At 41.1% G+C, this 20,369-nt stretch overlaps 1 protein-coding gene across 1 annotated transcript; it reads right to left on the bottom strand.

Annotated features, from left to right (window-relative positions):
* Positions 1-3,991: 3,991 nt before the first annotated feature.
* Positions 3,992-19,863, bottom strand: TMBIM6 (transmembrane BAX inhibitor motif containing 6). The gene is made up of 10 exons (XM_053455552.1): positions 19,676-19,863; positions 14,941-15,030; positions 12,096-12,204; positions 11,850-11,970; positions 8,858-8,906; positions 8,318-8,415; positions 7,780-7,859; positions 7,079-7,179; positions 6,681-6,756; positions 3,992-5,652 (listed from the first exon to the last, which is right to left on the bottom strand). The coding sequence occupies exons 2-10, from the start codon at positions 14,994-14,996 to the stop codon at positions 5,629-5,631; spliced, it is 714 nt and encodes a 237-aa protein (XP_053311527.1). The 5' UTR covers positions 14,997-15,030; positions 19,676-19,863; the 3' UTR covers positions 3,992-5,628.
* Positions 19,864-20,369: the final 506 nt, after the last annotated feature.

The following is a 20,369-nucleotide window of genomic DNA, read 5'->3' as shown; positions in this document are numbered from 1 at the left end:
AGGGCCAGGAGATCTTCTCTACAAACCCAAGATTCCCATTACGTTTATATGTTGTTAATTTTTATTAGACAAAAGTTAACTCGGAGTAATGACCAATACATTGTCTGGCACTGGGGGGTTTTAAGGCTTTAACAGAGCTATATGTCATATTTATTATCAAGGTGAGATGATCTGAGTTCCCATCAGTAAATACGTTTCACTGCGGTGTGCCCTGTGTTAGTCTCCATCTCATTTGACTTCCTTAAGAGTAAATTCAACTTTTTCCCATGAGTTTTTTAATAGTAGTATAAGGCTTTTCTGTAAAAAGACACTTTAAATAGCCTTTGGTTCTTCCCATTTTTCCAATGTTGTCATCCAGTCATGTTATACAAGCTCCCACGGGACCAGTAAAAATAGGGTATCCAGTGGCTTCATCACTATCAAGCCTTTGAAACTGCTCCTTTTTACGTAATTTAATAATTACATTAGGCTACTATAGGTGGGGATATTATATGGGGATTGTCAGGACCAGACTGGCCATCTAGCACACCTCTGCCAATGCCACACACTCACCCGCACAGCCGGCATCTCCAGCCATCAGCCACTATCACGTCATCTTTTATACATTATAAGCCTGGAAAAAACCACAAACATTTCAGCATATAAATTATAATGGGCAAACTGTACAGTATGAATTAATAAATACAAATGTTGTGTGTGGTTTAGAAAGGGTGTGCATGTATGTATGTGTAAATGTATGGTGTTGGAGTGGTTGCGTGTGTGTATGTATGTGTAAGGTGTTAGATAGTGTTTGTATGTGTGTGTGTGTATGTTTGTGTAAGTGTAAAGCTGCCCTTGACCATCACACCCACCAACATAATTCATGTAAATCATGTCCCCCAACCACCATATTCATACCTCCCATCATCATCATATTCCTCCCCACAATTTCCATCCCCTATCTTTATAACCCCATATTGCACCAAGATCATCCCCTCCACCTCTATAACAAGCATTATTTCCATTTCATACCCTCCCCCAGCATGCCCCAATTCATATTTTTGTATGTATGTTAATTCTTTTTACCTCCCAGGCCTCTGGGTCAGTGTGTCTGCAGGTCTTCCCGTCAGTTGACCGGCAGACCTGCAGCCGATGGGATCTGTGCCTCAATCTGCACTTTTACAGCCTCAAGTCCGGCCCCAGGTAAGGCAGCCTACTGGGTAGGCCTGTCCAATCCTGCCAGCAATGTGATTCACCACAGGGCCCTCGATCGTGGGGCCCCTGGGCAACTGCCCAGTGTGCTCATGATCTCCTTTTGCTGTTTCTCATTCCATTAAGGTCATCTCCCCCTGCTGGATTCACAAGGTTATGCAAGAAAACCATTGCATCTTCACAGGGAGTTGGTATAAAGAGATAATTCCTGGACTCACGTCTTTATCTTTTAAATTTCAAGGAGGAGATGGGGTTGAGCGAGATAAATGCAGCATCAATTTGCTTGAACCTGCTGTGGCAGTGTGGCAGCTTGTACTGGGTGAGAACTGCATTAAGGACAGTCTGAGGCTTCACAGGGTACAAGAGTAGTGTGTGTGTGTGTATGTGTTTGGTTATGGTACTGTGTGGGTATGTTAGTGTGTGTGTTTGGGTATCCTAGTGTGTATTTATCGGTGTTTGTTAATGCAGGGGAGGGCTGGCACTTTCTGGCCCCGGGGGCAGGTAAAAAGCCAAGGGACCCCATCTGGACCTTACCTCCACCAGGTAACATACATACACTATCACACTTACACCATCACACATATGCTCATACTAACACAGACTCTAACACACATATACATACTCACACTCTCATCTCACCTTCAGATTTCTTTCTGGCTGTTTGAACACACAATGCTTTTATCACGGAGTCTGAGTGAGTGTCTAGTTGTGTAAGTGTCTCGGTGTGTGGTAGTGTGAGTGCCTTGTCAAGTTAGTGTGAGTATCTGGCTGTGTGTATTAGTGTGTGTATGTTAGTGTAAGTGACCCTCCTGTAGTCAGGCTTTGAATGCGCCCCTGCACTAAAACCAAACAATAGTTTTAGGTTCAAGGCAACCGAATACGTACAAATTTTGGTTATAGGAGTTCACAGACACATTAGAGCTACAGGAAACATCGTCTGTATTTGCTTTTACCTTATCAAGCCATTTCTTTGCAAGATAATAGTGTGGTATTCTATCTCCACAAATACCGGCATTTGATATGATGAGATTATCCTACATGCACACATTAAGCTCTATCCTTACTGGTATTTCATATTAATACAGGTCTTTCCATAAGCCATAGGCTTTCCATTTTGGAGGAGATTTAGGTTTCCAAATCTCTCACTATTCACTAACAAGAGTCAATACTGCTGGGTTTCTCCAGCAACAAGAGCTGATTTGGCCCTGCTTAACATACAGCTCAATGGGTGAGGAGACCATGAAGAAATCTCTCCGATTTATCTATAGTTTATACATTACCAATCAAGCACTGCAGCAGAAGCTCACTGGGCTTTGGCCTTCATAATATATGAAGGAATTGAAACCTGGTCCCTTTGGCCAACATCTTTAGTGAATAAACCCAATCTCAAATTCCACAATTCAAAATCAGCAAGCAATAAACACTCACAGGATCTCAATGCCAATGGTTGACATGACTCAGGGCAGGGCAATGATTCTGTGGCCTATTCACCAAACCGTTACAATTTACAGGCAAATTGTGATGGGATTAAAACATGATATTAGAAAAGGTGGAGCGACCACAAACTGATTAAGCTATTGCATAGATCCCTTTTTAATGTATGTACCAGAGGATGGAGAGGAAGCAAATTCATGTTACACAAACATAATTTATTTTTTAAATGAAAACATATGCAGTACTGTGTTAACGTTTTAGGCAGGTGAGAAACAAATGCTGTAAAGTAAGAATGCTTTGAAATATTTGGCTGTAGCAGAAGGCAGTTTGTTCATTGAAGACTTGGAGAGAGGTACAAGAATGAGTGTTTGCAGGCAAGAGTGAAGGATGGTGGATGTTGCCTGCACGTTTGGGGCTGCATGTTGCGTACAAGCGTATGTAGAAGAATTGATGCAGTTTTTAAGGCAAAAAGTTGTCACACTATATACCGGTATTGATTTTCAGATTTTTCTTCTGTTCACTCACTTTGCAAACAAGCTATTATGATATGTCTATTTTTATTTTTTTTTAAAAGCATCCTTGCCTTAAAGCAATTTTTCACACCTGCCTAAAACGTTTGCACCGTAGCGCACCTTATTTTTAACTTAAACTAGATTTGTCGTTTAGGCATTTTTGTTTGGTTTGGTTTTTGGACAAAGAATTTAGCAGAAACAAGTTGGATGTTAATGTAGGTGGAAGAATTCCATCTTATTGTCTCTCTTGTATTTTTCTTTATATATGCTGATACATTGAGGTCATCCACACTTTTCACAGCTGCATGGATTTATCCCAATTGTCCTGTGCTTCTTAAACAGAACAAGCCTAAAACACAAAGCTACATCAATAAGGCCAAAAAAAGTTAAGAGACCTTTATAAGGAAAAAAACATACCATGTTTCTGCTCATCTAAACTCTACCTTATCCAGCGATCAGAGGGAGGTGATAGAGTATTAATGCTAGTACGGATTGGCATTGTGTCTCTGCACCTGAGGCACATCCACTTGGCAGCCGCCATGATATTTGACCTTAACCGGAGTTTTGCCTGCTTAATAAATAACCGCAAATCCTGCACTGTTTGTCTTGTAAAGGATCCAGACAGTTTGAGGCCAAGGTTTTCTGCACAGAACCTGGAGGGGCATTAACTATTTTAAAGCGCTCAATCAACCGTGGAAAATATCAGTAATGAAACCCTACTAGACAATATCTCAAACTGATCCGATGCAGTTTTACAAAGTGTTCCCTTTGTCCTACGGGTGACAACGTTTTACCCAAAATTATAATAAATCTTTTTCAGAGAAAGCAATGGGAGAAAACAAAAGCCCAGTCTCTTTTTTTTTTTTTTTAGTAGTTTATTAAGAGTTTATTTTAATTTGTACAAATTTCATCCATAATTTTTTATTTCAATCAAAAATCCTCACTGTGTTCACAGTCTGAGTTATTTATTCACTGCACTATAAAATAAAGTCATTATGAAATCAGGTTATACATTTTCACATATATAGTTATTCTTTTATCCTCATGGTAATCCTTGGCACAATTTCTAAAGCAGCTTGCGGAATATCCATATAAGCATGCAAAGTTAAGGGGGTGAGGTGGGATAGGAACAGCCGGGGCAAATAACACTTCAATCTGACCTCCCACACAAAGCCTCATCCCTCAACTGCTCAACTTCCATAGCACACATAACGATGAGGAAATGCAGCTGACTGGATTCTTTTTTTCTCTTAGAAGAAATCCAGTTAGTAGCAATCTGGTTTATGGAGATTGAGAAAGAATTTTGGAAGGGCTGTATCAAATACAGGAGGCTGGAGGAAAGGAGCGGTGGGAAGGGGACATCTTTTCTCAGCTGCAGGAGCCACAACAGTAGATGGCTACTCTGACAAAGGAGAAATGCACTTATAGATAAAAACACACAAGTCTATGAAAAAAAACACATCTACACACAGTTACAGCTTATGAATACTTTTTGAGCAGGGTTTTAAACTCAGACTTGCCTTAATATGTCAGGTGAGCACAGAGATTGTGATTACTACATTAGTTGCCCTTTTCTCAGAGGGTTAATGGCTCTAGGTTACAGGGGACTAGAGGGGCATGTGTGTACATTTTTGCTCTAACATTTACCCAGCACTTAAAAACAGGTTTATTTCCTTCTCGGGCAGGGAATGTGATTGTTGAGTAAACGAAGTTCTCAAATAAAGACCAAGGCTAGGCAGGAAGCCAGGATGCAAACGCAGGACCCATCGGCAGGGTGCGGGAATCTCTGCGCATTTACGGCATGATGATCAAGCCTCCTCAAGTCCATTTATCATTGAGAAGGGCCACAACCCTGCCATGTGTGAACCTTTGGCCCAAGTGGTTACAACAGAGAAAGAGCAAGTGGTGCTTGTCAAAGGAGTTTCGGAGGGATTACAACTCATACTGCATAATTTAGTTTTCAGATGAGTCCTAATAGTCTTTTTCCATACATAGGGCAGGTTAATTGTCAGAAGACCCATATCCTAACACAGTGCTGAAGGAATTGTAATTTTAACTAGCGGAACCCTCATGTACTGCCAGAAGAGGGACATTGTGTGCCAATATAAATATTGTATTGGATCAGGAGAGGATCAAGAGATCAGTGATGCACAAATTAGGTCTTTAAGAAACTGAGAATGAAATCAGTTAAGTCGTAATACCTGTTAAGCCAACATCTTAGTGGCATTAGGTAAGTCTACTAGAGAAAGGTTTGCTTGTGGGTATGATGACCAAAATTGTGCATCACTATAGTAAAGTGACATGTACTCGTATGAAGACAAAAACCCAAAGTCCCTTGGAAAAAACTTTAGGCTGGAAGGAGGGAAGATCATATGACAGACTGTACAAACGACTAATTGGTTTCCAAAGCTTTTCATTATAAGACACAAAGCCACCAGTAAGAAAGGTGTGAGAACCCAAGATGACACCGGGCAAGGAAAAGTGGTCCAATTTACTTCCGCTCCTTCTTCTTTTCCTAAAAAAGGAAAGAAAAGGAATAGATTGAATATAATGATAATAGGCACAAATGACAAATGACTCCCTGACTCTTTCCTCTGTTGGGAGCATATGAGTAGTGGGTTAAAGTAAAACAGTGAGATGAGTACTAAAAAAACCCACCGTATAATTCTTAAGCAAGAAAGTATTGACCATATTAATTATAGGCTGTACCGCAACATTCACTAAATACAGTACAAGGAAAGTATTCTAGTCAATAAGTATTCTAGTTAACACCGGTTAGAATCATTAATTTTTTCTGCTTTTACAGAGAGGTGGATTAGTAATAGGACAGAAAATGGCATTTGTCCAGGTCCCCTTGCTAGTGTGTCATTTCTATATTTGCCTGCGAGGCACAGCAGGAACACTGTGCTTATATGCTTGACATTGCGAGAGTCTAGCTACGCTCCATTGCTGACCAGCGTCGGAACGCGACCATTGGTTCAGCCAATAGGAACAATCTGTTTACAGTCACATGTTGCAGCCAGTAAGTGTGGAAGCAGTATGGTTTTCCATGTGGAAGGAAAAGGCAAGGCTCGGAGTTACTGTGAGAGGATCTCCCAGCCAGCAGTCAATGGTGTAGGTAGGCAATGGTATCATTGTGCATTAAAGCATGTGTGTGTGTATTCGGGAATGTCTATCAATACATATTGTTGTGTCCCAGGTTTCCACATTTCCGCATAGGTGTGTGTTTATGTGCAAGTATACACATTACTGTCTTTGTGTGTCTGTCTATATCAGCTTTGTACCAGAGAGATTGTCTTTTCTTGTTCTACTATGATGTGTAATGAGTTATTTTGAAGTGTTATGTGATGAATACTTGGTGATGCTAGGACACTCATTCACTTGCTTTAAAAGAAGGATCACTAGCTCTGTCTGTGTTGCCTGGGGCTCCACCTGATCTTGATCTACCCTGCTTTTACAAATGAGTTCACTATTATGTGCCATGAAACATTATGTATGCTGAATTTAGCAAGAAGCAGCAAAAAGAAACAAACGTACACATACCTTCTCATTCATAGCCAGGATTACCATGAGCTTCCTGAAAATGGTGATGAAGTCCAGAAACAGGTCTACACAATGCCTACAAAGAGTAAAAAAAAATTAAAAAAAAACCAAAAAAAAACGATGGAGTCTTTCCCTGCTTTCATTAAATATTTTAACGTGCATGTTTGAAGATGAAATCATCTGTATGTTTCTATGTTTTCTGCGGGGTTCTTTAACCTTCAGAAAAACAGCTCTCATGGTGTACACAAAAATTGCAAACATTTACTGGGCATTAAAGAAAGCGATCAAAATTCAACAAAATGTTTTCTTCTTGTACAAATGAAGAGCAGCAGCCCACGTAGATTATTAACGGCACCTAAAGGGATTAAAAAAATAAAAATAGGAACGTGATGGCTTACCACACATAATCCTTGTCCCCGTGTTCTGCCTTCTCAATGATAAGCTGAGTGTCAAACAAGACGAAGCCACACATGACCAGCAGACCAATGTACATGTGCATCTGGAACAGAGAATGAATGATAAAGCCAAACACTGCCATTATTTACTTAACAGTGATGGTGAATTTGAGCTCTCCAACTGCCTCAATGCAGACATCACCCCATTTGGGATCTTTTACCCGCCCCCAAAAATGTTATAGTGCTCTGCATTCTGATCATTGCACATCAACTCCAGTGGAGATGAAAGTGAGAATAAATATTGTAAGGGATGTTACAATAACTTCATAAGGGGTCTCAATGGTAAAAAGGGAGAAAAAAAGGAGAGTCTCGGTCCTCCAAAACAAAAATCTATGCACAAGAATCCCTGTACTGAGGGATTTTACTCAACATAAATTGTGCGTTTATTTTAAGAAGGAGCACTTAACCTATATAACACCTACCTAAAAGTGTAATGTTTCTGCAAACTTAATTATTAACGCAAACATATGGGTAAAATAGCAGAACAGCTCATGTCATCAGCATGGGAAATACCCTGGCTGTGAAGGAATTAGGAACCCACACATTATGATGTAGTCATTGCCGACGGCTAGCAAAGGAGCATTCTTTTCACCTTAAAAACGCACTTTACATACATAACACATGCCAACAGCCACGTGACTTACTTTGAAAAGTATAACAGATCCCACAAACAGGTTGACCAAGGAAGACAGAAGAAGCAGGCTCAGCGCAGACATCAGCACACCTGGACATAAAACAATTAGAAATGGGTTTCTGGAAAAACAACTTACATATTTACAAGATACAAAACAAACTGGTTTATCAGTGTACACTGAAAAATATTACACCAAATACATCCAACACATTGTAAGGCTTAAACAGGTGAACTGAAACGCAACCTGGAATAAAATAGATCATTTAGGTGCACCTGCAAGAGGAGTCAAGCAGATAAGACTGGTAGTTGGCAGTATTAAGTACGATGACCTTTCCGATATTTGTTTCATGCCATCTCTAATAAAGAGGACGTTCCCCGTTTAACTGTGTTTTCTTAATACATCTTGTCACCTATAGAAGCAGCTTCAGGGTTCATCCACTACATTCTTTACAATCGCAGTTCCACAAAGCAATAGGTGTTTTTTGCCCCGAGCTACAGATAACCTTTTAAAGCATACATCAAGAGATAAAGCAACGAGAGGCACTTACCTCCAAGAAACAAGAAGCTACGTCTCCGTGCGTACAGAGCACTGAGTGAAAAGCAGGTGAATATAACAGCAGTGCCGAGGAAAGCAGTGGGAATGATGCTGTATGGAAACATAAGTAAAGAGTATGTACACCAACACACTAAACAAGCCGTGGTGGTTAAGGGCAAGCCCAGCATAATGCATACTTTAATGAGAGGGGTAAGTTTCAAGAACTCTGACTTAAGTATGCTTTTTTTTTTGTAATACAGGGCCACTCAAGCCATTGTACCATAAGTTCGATGGGGTTTGTCCTTTATAATGTATGGGAAGCTGCTGCTTACCAACTAATTCGTTAGCAAACAAGTACCTCTGAGAACATTATCCATGAACACCACACAGGCACCAAAAGGTTGTATATAAAACAAATAAAACCAAAGAGAAATTACCCAGCTGAGATTGAAATTCTGTTTTAAAGTTAGGTGACTAAAAGTGATGGGCAAAATGTATGTTTGTATCCTTGTATTTAAAATAATTACATTGTTTGGCAAAAAACTTCACGTACCTAGGGTTTATGGCGATGCATAAATTCAAGGCAGGACCCAGGCCAACACCTAAAGAAGGAAAAAAAATTTAAATTCACATGGGCAAAGGATTTTGAATAAGATGATGCAGTAGTATTTTGGACTAATGTTAGGATCAAAATGAAGCAGACGCTGTCTCGGAATAAGAGTTTTATTCAGTGAGAGCTGAGGTTTTAACTCCCCCACTTCACTATTCATTAACCCCTTAAGGACCGGGCTCATTTTTCGTTTTCTACCCTGTGGGACCGAGGCTGTTTTGACACTTTTGTGGTGCTTGTGTTCAGGTGTAATTTTCTCCTCACCCATTTAGTGTACCCACATAAGTTATATATTGTTTTTTTCAGGACAAGATGGGCTTTCTTCAGATACCATTATTTTGATCGTATCATCTTATTTACTATAAAAAAAATAAAAAAAACATGGTGAAAAATTGAAAAAAAAGACATTTTATGACTTTTATTTGAAAAATCTTTTACTCACCTAAAAAAGCAAGTAAAAAAACTAGCTAAATAGATTCTACTACTTGTCCTGAGTTTAGAGATACCCAATGTTTTTATGTTTTTTTGCTGTTTTTTGTACGTTATAGGGCAATAAGTACAAGCAGCGTTTTATGATTTCCAAATCTTTTTTAACAAATCTGTTCAGTCTGCCTCCATCTCCTCTTTGGAAGATCTTTGAAGCCGGTTAACTCAATTTAACCCATTCAAACCATATATTTTTGAAAACTAGACGCCCCAGGGTATTCCAAATGCGGTTATTTTAACCCTTTCCATGCACCAATTATACAACTACACTTTGTCAAACTTTGTAATAGTAATTTTTTTTATTTTTTTTTCCACACAAATTGTACTTTAGTTATAGATATACAGGTTCTGGTATATGTCACTATCAAACAACACCCCAATGTGTGTTCAGGAACATCTCCTGAGTACAGCGATACCCCACATGCATGGGTTTGTCAGATTGTTTGGCTGGTAAAAGGCTACTTTTGGGGCATGCGTAATTCAGGTGGTCATTTGGTCATTCTGCCTCCATCTCCTCTTTGGAATATCTTTGAAGCCGGTTAACTCAATTTAACCCATTCAAACCATATATTTTGGAAAACTAGACACCCCAGGGTATTCCGAATGCTGTTATTTTAACCCTTTCCATGCACCAATTATAGAACTACACTTTGTCAAACTTTGTAATAGTAATTTTTTTCACACAAATTGTACTTTAGTCATAGATATACAGGTTCTGGTATATGTCACTGTCAAACAACCCCCCAATATGTGTTCAGGAACATCTCCTGAGTGCAGTGATACCCCACATGCATGGGTTTGTCGGGTTGTTTCAGATTTAAAATGCCACATTTGGGAAGTGCGCTTTTTTTCTCCATTTTGGTCAGTCTGTACCTATGCCCTATCTGTGAGCTAGGCCACTCCAATTTACCCCATCAGCCATTTTTTTATATATTAGACACCCCTTGGGTATTTGAAGTGCTTTTATTTAACTCTTTGAGATTTTTGAGAAATTTTAGCACTTGCTCAAAATAATAAACTTTATTTTTTTAATACTTTTTTTATATTTTTTTACACATTTTGCTGGTACTGGATGGTTCATCTAGTGACATCACTGCATAATTATTTTTAAATGTTAGCACATTTTTTTTTTTTCCATTTTTTTTTTATTTTTTTGAATATTTTACTAATCACAGTGATTAGAAAGCTGGGCTCCATTGACTTGCATGGTTGAATGCAGTACCTGTATTCAACCAGCAAGTGGAGCCAGTTCTCTAGAGGGTCTGGAGACCCTCTAGCGAACTTTTTCGTCTCTATTGTTTTATTTGCCGGGCCGCCGCCATCTTGCTTGATGGCGAAGATCGCCGGCAGCGGCGGCTGTGACCGCTCTCCGGAGCGGTCACAGCCCACCTAAAGGTAAGTGTTTGGTGTCGCTGGATGCCTCCTGATCGAGGCATTCCAGCGACACCATTTAAGTTTAGGAGGCGATCGTTGATCGCCTCCTAAACGCTTTTAAAACGGGCGTCCGCCGCCATACAATGTATGGCGGCTGTTGACGCCCCGGGGAGGGGCCAGACATGGCCCCCGATGCCGATCTCGGCCTTGCTGAATGCCTCGACATCGAGGCATTGCAGCAAGGCCGTTTAAGCGAAGAAAGTGATCCTTGATCACTTTCTAAGCTTATTTAACTTTTTGACGGTTCAGGACCGTCAAAGGTCATTTAGTGACCTGCATGTCATGACGGTCCTGAACCGGCAAAGGTCGCGAAGGGGTTAAGAAAAGTCAGCAAAAGCCAGTTTCTCCAGCAGGAATAGCTGAGCAGGCCCTTCTGTGCTCACTAGGACACAGAGATGTGTAGCCTTCAGAGGCTTATACAGGATGTGTTACCCTCCTCTTTGTCAGACAGGGAGACATCACTTTTACTAGTTTACTTTACACAGACCAGGGATAGGCATGGGAATGGTTCACAGCAGACATTTTGTACAGGGCGGTAAAATACAATATCTATTCCTCATCTATCCCCTTTCTTTTTCTTTCCACTCATCCTGCGGAGGGAGAGCAGACCTCTGGTTCAGGGGCCCCTCGCATGGTATGCGCAGCTTCAGTGTTGCATGCTGGGATATGACATCATATCCTGACACTCCACATCAATAGAGGGCGTACTAAAACAGAGGCCTGTAAAAACAGACCTCACACTGTACCCAGCGGTGAACAGTTCCGCCTGCCTCTGGGTTTAACCGGCAGGTGACGGACACCGGTGTCACTGTACAGAAACCTTGCTGACCCTTGGCCTGTATCATATTACACAGAGATTAAGTACACAAGTAATGACAGGGTTTAGGGTTTTCTTTTTGCAGATTTAGGTGGTGTGGATTTGGGCGAGCTGTTAGGAGGAAGCAAATGTTAGCTGCACATGAGTTAGTATGTTAATAGCAAGCGAGCCAGTACTTTCGCATGTTCCAATGCTCACCTGAGAAGAATGCAAATCCAGCCAGGATTCCCAAGCGCTTCTTCTCCGTCTCGTGACTGTGTGGGGTGAACATGAGCCACAACATCATGCCCAATGAGCCTGCAAAGGACAGGAAGCTGCCCTGTATAAAAGAGACCGTGTCTTAGTAAACAAAGGCTTGGCTTTGATCATCTTTGAGCTGTAATTCTATTTTAAATTGAGTGAAGCAAATCAATCTTCACCAACTTTCCGCTGGGAGCCACTTACCTGCAGAAGTCTTAAGACGACGTTTACATAGGCACCGGCAGCAGCCACCAGCATGCAGACAGCAAAGCTGGAGTACACCCTCTTCAGGTGCTGCTGTGTGGAGGCCGAGCTGAAACACAACAGGCAAAGAATACATTAACTTGGGACACAAGACTTGCTTGACTTACAGTCTGCATTGGATATATCACTCTAAACCACTTGTGTGGTATGACATACATTTAGATTGACGTGAAGTGTAATCCATATAGCGCATATAATGGCTAAAGTAGAAGTACGACTTTAAACTGGTTGTTCAAGTTAACATGTAGAGGAAATAAAACAATTAGTGTGTCACTCTTATTATGCAAGCCTGAAACAGGGGTGGTATAACAATATATTCTAGCAAATGGAGGTCCAACGGATCATGGGATTATAGCTTCAACGTTTAGCCTGTGCGTGCGCACATGTTGCGGAGCAACCCCTGGTCTAGGGACCATGATGAACATTCAGTATCAAACATAAAATGATCATTTCAAGTGCCTAAAGTCAAATTGCTTTCATCTATAGGACACTGCAGCCCCAGGGATGTCACGGTGTTCAACAAAACCCAAAAGCAGGTGCCACAAGTGACTGAACGTTCAAGGAACTTCCCACCAACCATGTAACGGTTAAGAGTTAAAATTAAGATGGTATTTTGCTTCCGGGGTGTCAGATATTTTATGATAGAAAACATGTATTCCATATATTCTGTACTTTACATGAACACAAAATGGAGTCAGAGCCATTTTATTTTACTTAATCATGTAGTGATTATTTCTTTTTGTCCTTGTTCCCTCTATAATTGAGAACAAAGGAGTATTCATGTATAATGATGTTTCAGTGTATATATGATACAATTAATGTTATCTTCCATGAGAAAGTTAAGGAGTAGACACTGCATATCTTTAGAAATGTAACTTGGAATGGGGGATACATGGGAAGACTACCAAGACCTGAGTTACTATGTTACTAGGAAGTAACATTTGGCGATTAGGGTGACCAAGGATAAATTCCAAACACATATGTAACGGTTTTAAGTTAATTCTTAGACCAGAGCGTCTCTCACAGGTAAATTAAGAAATTACAACGGTGTAAATATGAGTAGAAATCCTAATAATAATGGGTAAAACCCATCGTTATGATTGGAGAATTCCAATCAAGAGGTGGAGGCTTTGATAATAAGCCCCGTCTTTAAAAGCTTATGTCTTGAATAAAAAAAAAAAAAAAAAAAAAAAAAAAAGATTTAGGATCGGAGATAAAATATAGGGTATCTCCTTAAATTAGTATTGTGGATGTGGTACTACAATATTTGGTAGCGTCGTTATTTTGCGTATGTGATAAAATATTGGTTTTGCCTATTTTGTCTCATTAATATCCCTAAGAGGGGGAAAGCGTTCTGTAGAGAATTGTGCCAAAACCTGCACAACTAATTCAATGATCTGAATTCCTCTCCCTACGCCTTCCTGGGCAGATTTAAGAAACAAGAAAGTCACTCCCCTCCACGCTTAACTAGACCATGAGATGTGGCGTCTGGGAACGCTGCTAGCAACGGAAACAAATTGATTGCTCAACCTCAGCGCACCCAGGATACCCACATCTCTAACTGAAGCATTCTTGCTTTTTTGCCACCAAAAGGCAAACCTCTACAATATCTTTCTTTGAGAGGCACTATTATCAGAAGGTTGTCCAAGTCTTCTATAACACCAGCTCTTAAAACAAATTACAGCTGTTTATCCCCCCGGCCAAAGAATCGCTGAATAAGCTGTATTTGAGCCCAAATACAAACGTCCAGCAGCCCTGCTACACCAGGACAGTCCAGGGCAGACATACCGGATGAGGAACAAGTTCTAGGTGGAGCAGACTTATGAGGGCAGATGTTCCTATGGATGCAATGAAGAATAAGCCCAATGACTCGTGTCTGGAGGGGCACCCACTTGTGTCCCATTATTTGCCCAAACCCTGCCTAAGTTTATTTCACATTCAATAGCAGTCTTTTTTGAGGCTGTCAGAAGCAGAGAATAAAGTCACTTGCAGCACAGGAAGGGGAGTTGTTGTTTTTTTTTTTAATATTTAATTATCCTCTTTTAGTATCATACCCGGGTGCTCTTAATGCTATTTCCAAAAGGGGGGTAAACTTAATAAGGATCCCTTGTGACCCATAGTTAACATTACTGTGCCCACTAGTATACAGACAATAAAGCCTACTTATAAATTGTACTGTACAATGTAATGTAGGGGATGGGAAAGCTCCACTTTAGGAGCCCAATTTTTGGAATTCATGCCTCTACACGGGTTACCTAATAGATTAAAAAAAGCTCAGAAACCAATTTGTAAGAAGTACGAGCGCCATTATGAGACCCCCTCCCCTGATAATGAATAATCAGGATCTGAAGACAAATCCACAGGATATATCACACATCACCAAAGTAATGCTTCTGCAATTGTCTGATAAGGCAGCAATCTGTGTGTAGAGGACAGCAAACACTCCAGACAATATATGATGCAATACACCGTAACATTTAACGACAGCTATTGTAGCTTTAACGACCAACGCTACCCACCATTTGAAAAGATCAAGGTATTAACCAAGGTCATTTTTAAGGAAGGGAAGGGTGGCAGGATTTGGCAAAAGGGGGCCCGAAATGGACAGAACTGGATTCAGATAAAAGGGTTCAGAGCCACCACAAGAAGCTGGAGGGTTCCCCATTAAAAGAATTGCCTGGGCACCATTTAAAAATAGACAAGACAACCCTTACACTATTTCTTCACAAGTATACAAAACACAATAGACGTGCATAAGAAAAAAAGTTAAAGAAGAAAGACTCACATGTGGGAGAACTTGAGGAGAGCATCAAAGTTGATATTTCGATCAAGAAAGTCCATGATGGAGAAGTCTTGTGGAGTCTGCTCTGAACACCTGCAGAGACAGAAGGTCAGGATGGTTCATAACACAGATGTCACAGATACCTTAGGGGTTGAAGTCTTACTCCAGGACAGGACCTCTGAGCCCCCGACATGTCCCACAGTTTTGTTTTTGCAAAACTAATCTACAACCAACTTACAACGGGATGCCGCTCCTCCTGTACAGCGCGTGGAGATGCGATAATACAACCTCTCTGCTCGGGCTGTCACCGTACAATAATCATTCTCAGGCTTACCTGCGGTTACTCACAGACACAGGAACACCCCGGGGACCTCTTGATCTAGATGGTGCAATTATTGCGAGCTGTTGCAAGCAAATCACAGCCTTGGGGTTTTCCACAGAGACACACGAGGTGTCCTCGGTATATGGAGTACCACCTCTACATTATCATTAATCATTTTAATTATTCCCCTTAGCAACATCAATGATTACAGAGGTAGAGCTCAGGAATGATGAACTGACACCGCAGAACTATTTACTATGTCCGTCCATACATTTTCAGACATGGCAAAAGCCGGACAAAAGCGAATAGAAAGCAGGATCGCACATTTGGCACAGATACAAAGGATAGTCAACCGCGAGACGTCATGAAATGCTGATCGAATAAAATCCACAATGGTTGCACAAGAAGTGCCGGCAATACCCAGAACAGTCCGGCAATATTATGTACATCCCGATAGCAAATCTGATTAGATTTTAAACACAGAAAAATAAAAATAATAATAAACACCTGGGTAATGGAATTGTTTGAGCGCTACAATGATACACTTGTTTAGTTTACTGTTTAAAAATAATGTTTTGATTAAACAATATCGCTAATGTGGTCTATGTCCTCTGCAGCCTCACGTATGGAGAATGCATATTACTTCAACACGCGTTCTTTAACGGGGTTTAAAGCCACTGCCCTTTAGAAGAAGCTGCAAACACTCGCTCCTCGGAGTTTGGTTCTTGTTTTGGCCGCCTGAAGCCAATCGCTGGCAGGAAAATGCAACTTGGAGCACTCTCTGCTTGTTGGATCTGCTGGCGGGGAGTGAGTTTCCCGCATGTGCACGCTGGCAAGCAGGAGCTGAGCCCAGAAGAACACACGTCCCGCAAGCCAAAAAAGGCCAAACAGCAGGGGGCAGGGAAATAGTTTAAATAAGCATTTGATGGCTGGGGTGTCCCTTTAATGAAAGTATACTACAGGAATTTCCCTTTAAATAAATGCATAATACAATCCCAAACCTGTCAAGCAGGATTAAAAGAGAACAGCTTCCTTAAAAAGCAACGACATGCTTCTTGATAGCAGCTAATTATTAAAGAAAGCAAAATGTCTTATCTTCTAGCACTATCCACTTTGTTCACCAGGGCATACTAAAGACTGAGTTGAGCAAGACCACAATACCTCAGATTCCCAGTTTTTGTCATAAGCTTCATGATATAACGGACTCCAAGAACTAATAAACATCCGCGCTCACACATCGCCAGCGATCTCACGATCACTTTCATGCTGAACACAAATCAAGAATCTTGTTGTTCTTTCACATTGTTTTTTCAAATGTTCAAAAAACAAAACCAAAAACATGTTGAAACTGCAAGGTGGATGTGAAGGGTGCCGGCATGGAGTCAGCTGCATGAAACATGTCTCCATGCCTCTAATAAGATTCCCTGCGATGTCTAGTTTTTGAAGATATAGTTATATGGCGTTAACTTAAAATATGGGATCTCTACAGTGCCTCTAACGAGAGGTGGACCGAGCAAAGCGATGTGAAAACTGAAACGAGCATGTTCTGACCCCGCAACATCGGAGAAACATTCCATAAGCATGCGCGTGGGGTACTGCTGTACTACAATATAAATCAGTAATTGTATGCACCCTGGTAAAGACATCATTCATTCATTCATATTTAGTCCTCTTACTACCAAAATAAATGGAAACACCGGGCACATTCCAAAAAACTCCGGTATAATTTGTAGGGGTGCACTAAAAGAGTTAGAAGGAAATCACTATAGAGTAAGGAGATGGCAAAAACCGGAATATTGCTTTGGTTGTTTTTGGAAAACTTTGCAAGATAACCCTGGCCCTTGAGGGGTTAAACCATGATTTATCTGTTCTTGTATACAGTAGGAGTCACACCTGAACAATGATCCAATTTATGTTCAGCAGCATCTCCTGGTTACAGACATACCCCACATACATTTTCAGAGGGCCACATCCATGCTTTAAATATTACCGCATTTCACATATTTTTTAATACTACTGACTTTTTTTGTTTTGTCCAGTTGGCAGGAAGCCAGCAATGGTGGGTTCCATCGACAGGGGAGGCTCCAGGCTGTTGATAAACAGCCTGATCTCCCATCTAGCGTCCGGGAGATGTCCCTGCTGCTGCAACAAAGTCAGGACGTATCTGTCCTTACTAATGGGCTTTTTGCCATGGGTTTAAGGACGTACAGGTACGTCCTAAGGGGACTCAACGGGTTAATAAATCTATGGTAAAAATGACAAAATATATTTTGGTCCTTTGGTTATGAAAACTCCTTGGATTGAGTGGTTTAATCCTCAACTCAAGCCTATCAGCCTAGAGCCTATCAGCCTAGAGTTTCAGGAGTAATGAAGACTGATCCACAGGTCGTATGATAAGGAGCCAGGGTGTATGTATAATAGATTAGGCTACGATAACACAGCAATAGTACATGAAAGGTTGAACTTGATGGACGCATGTCTTTTTTCCGTCTATGTAATAGAGGACTGCATTGGGAGGTGTGTCCCGCCAAAAAACTTGCAGGCGCGGGCGGTCAGGCACTGTACCTGTGGGTCCCGGTAATCACGCGCAGTCCCGCAAGGCTGCCTTCGTACTGCTCCCTTACAGTGTCTCTTCTCTTGCTCCGCCCAGGAACAAAGCGGAGTCACGTGATGTGACATCACTTCCCGTAACTGCGCTGTGTTCCTGGGCGGAGCAAGAGAAGAGACGCTGTGAGGGAGCAACTTGTGGGCCGCCTTGCGGGACTGCGCGGGAGCGGGATTAAAAAAGCAGTCCCGCGCAGGGCTCTACTATGTAACTATGTACATACAAATGGCTAATATGCAGCTCCCCAAAAACATTCTATTGTGCAAAAAGTACAACAGTTTTCAAACTAACACAAATATATACAGTATATATTTGAATACATGGTTAAAATCGGATACTAGTAACAAAAAATTGAGTTCCCCTTTAAGAGTGAACTGCAGATGATCTGCTTCAAGCTGTAAATTACACAGCTTGAGGAATCTTCAAATCATAATTACAAAAGGGTTAAGGTTAACAGCAAAAGAACTTTGCTCCCTTTCCCTAGCAAAAGAAAAAAAAAAAAAAAAAAAAAAAAAATCAAATTCTTCTAAATATGCATTCCCAGAAAGTACAGGCCGGATCCGTTGTTGTTCCTGTTCTTTGAATTGAGAAAATATTTTTAATAGTCAATCTCCTTCTAATGATAATATGTAACTTATTAGGAAATTAACTAACAAGACAACTTAGTTTGCTTCTCATGAATTTTAAAGTTAGACACCTGTTGTCTTCAGAAAAGATCACATAGTATACATTCTTCTTCACCCAGCGAAAGAACAAAATAATCAGTTTTAACTATCATAACGACCATCTGTTAGCTTCAAGAAAGGTGCTACAGAGCAAGATGCGTCTTAACGGCCCCAATTAAATTGTAAAGCGATGCGTACTAAAGGTCATAATAAAATATAATATATACTTAGATGTTATCAGAGTAATATAAAATAAGGCTCCTCCTCCTGAGATGGTTAACACGCCATAAAGCATAGATGTATATGATTCAAAAGATAAACATAATGAGTTATATATCTCCTTCACAATTTGACATTTTACACATTTTTATTCAATTAATCTCAAGCGATGTTTAAACGCACATTGCTTAAGGTTTAACATATGAAATATATATATTAACAGCTTGACCAGAACAGAACAAAAAGATCAGCCTACACAGATGTATGAAAGCGTTTTCTCCCAATAAACATGTTATACGTGCTTGCATCATGTCATCCTCACAGTACTCAGGACGTGTTTACAGGCTCCCGAACATGATGCAACAGGAATGCAAACATGATGTTATACAATCACATCCGTAGAGACACTGACCAGCAGCAACCACTCAGCTGCTGTGATGCAAGCGGGCAGCTTATAATAGAGACCCCGCTGTGACGTCACAACGGGGGTCACACGTACCGTTATTGGACCCGCCGGTAGTATGTAGCGGCCACCAAGTGTAAAAGTGTGTACAGACCCAAGCGCGAGAAAAGCTCACGGCCATTTCGCCGCACACAGCCCTGAATAAAGGTTGCTAGGTGACTGCACCGGGGATGGGCGACTGAGGGCCCGTCAGCCGTTTCAACCCAAACCACCCTTAACTAGTCGGGGATATGGCGGGCAACAACCTACGCGGCCCTTAGCTACACAGCAAAGCGGTTAAACAGGTCAGGCCTGTGTCGAGTTTCACAAACCCAAAGTGAAAGCAATATGTGACAATAGTGCAGTCGGGCTCGTCGTACGCTGAGGCCTATAAGCGGTGTAAAGACGGTACCGAAGGTTATCAAATAGGTCCTTGTACCTCACGTTACACAGCGCTGTATTCCTCTAATTTTGTCGCTGCTCACCTGTGTTTCCACTGTACTGTTTTCACTGCGTTTCCTCGCTGTTTGTCCCTCCGCTTCCGCCGTACGTGTCACACCACCTAATTCCAACACTAATAGCACCGCCCCAACACAACAAGCTCTTATTGGCTATTGGAAGAGAATAGTGAAATGTCGCGAGGGAGCGTCCCGTCACACGGCGATTGGCTCTGCAGGATGTCAATCAGCTGGAGATCATCCAAATTAAATATGATAATGTTCTAAAGATAAAGCCGGACTGTAACGAGAGGTTGTTGTACATTGGACTGTAAGGGTACAGACGCGCAGAAGTGCGCCTCTAGTGGCCGCGCTAGATACTATTTTAGGTTGCTGAAGCACAGCGCCCCACGCTGGCCATATCTAATCACTGCAATTACTTGATAGACAACTGCTTACTTACACCCTCACACTAACACACGCACACACATACACACTCACACACACATACACACTAAAACATAGTTTCGTATAGCTGCTCACACACTGTGCAAAGGGCCAGGCTTTTACTATGGGGTCATGTAATGTTGTGTTTCCTTACTCCGCTGCAAAGACTCGTACAATTATGGATTTTCTGGGGTCATTATTATTATTATTATTATTATTATCTTTTATTTATATAGCGCCAACAGTTTACGCAGCGCTTAATACAATACATAAATTCAAGGGATATGACAAGACA

Source organism: Spea bombifrons, chromosome 2 (assembly GCF_027358695.1).
Source record: "Spea bombifrons isolate aSpeBom1 chromosome 2, aSpeBom1.2.pri, whole genome shotgun sequence".
In the NCBI taxonomy this organism is placed as follows: Eukaryota; Metazoa; Chordata; class Amphibia; order Anura; family Pelobatidae; genus Spea; species Spea bombifrons.
Note: the sequence above shows the minus strand (reverse complement) of the source record. Positions and strands in the feature narration are given on the sequence as shown.

Bases quoted from the DNA above. Each gene is read 5' to 3' on its own strand.
- TMBIM6 (XM_053455552.1), bottom strand. From the start codon at position 14,996: ATGGACTTTCTTGATCGAAATATCAACTTTGATGCTCTCCTCAAGTTC. The intron at 8,907-11,849 runs GTGAGCATTGGA...TTCCTTCTTTAG, and splicing joins TGGATTTGCATTCTTCTCAG to GTGTTGGCCTGGGTCCTGCC. The intron at 8,416-8,857 runs GTACGTGAAGTT...GTTTCCATACAG, and splicing joins TGCATCGCCATAAACCCTAG to CATCATTCCCACTGCTTTCC.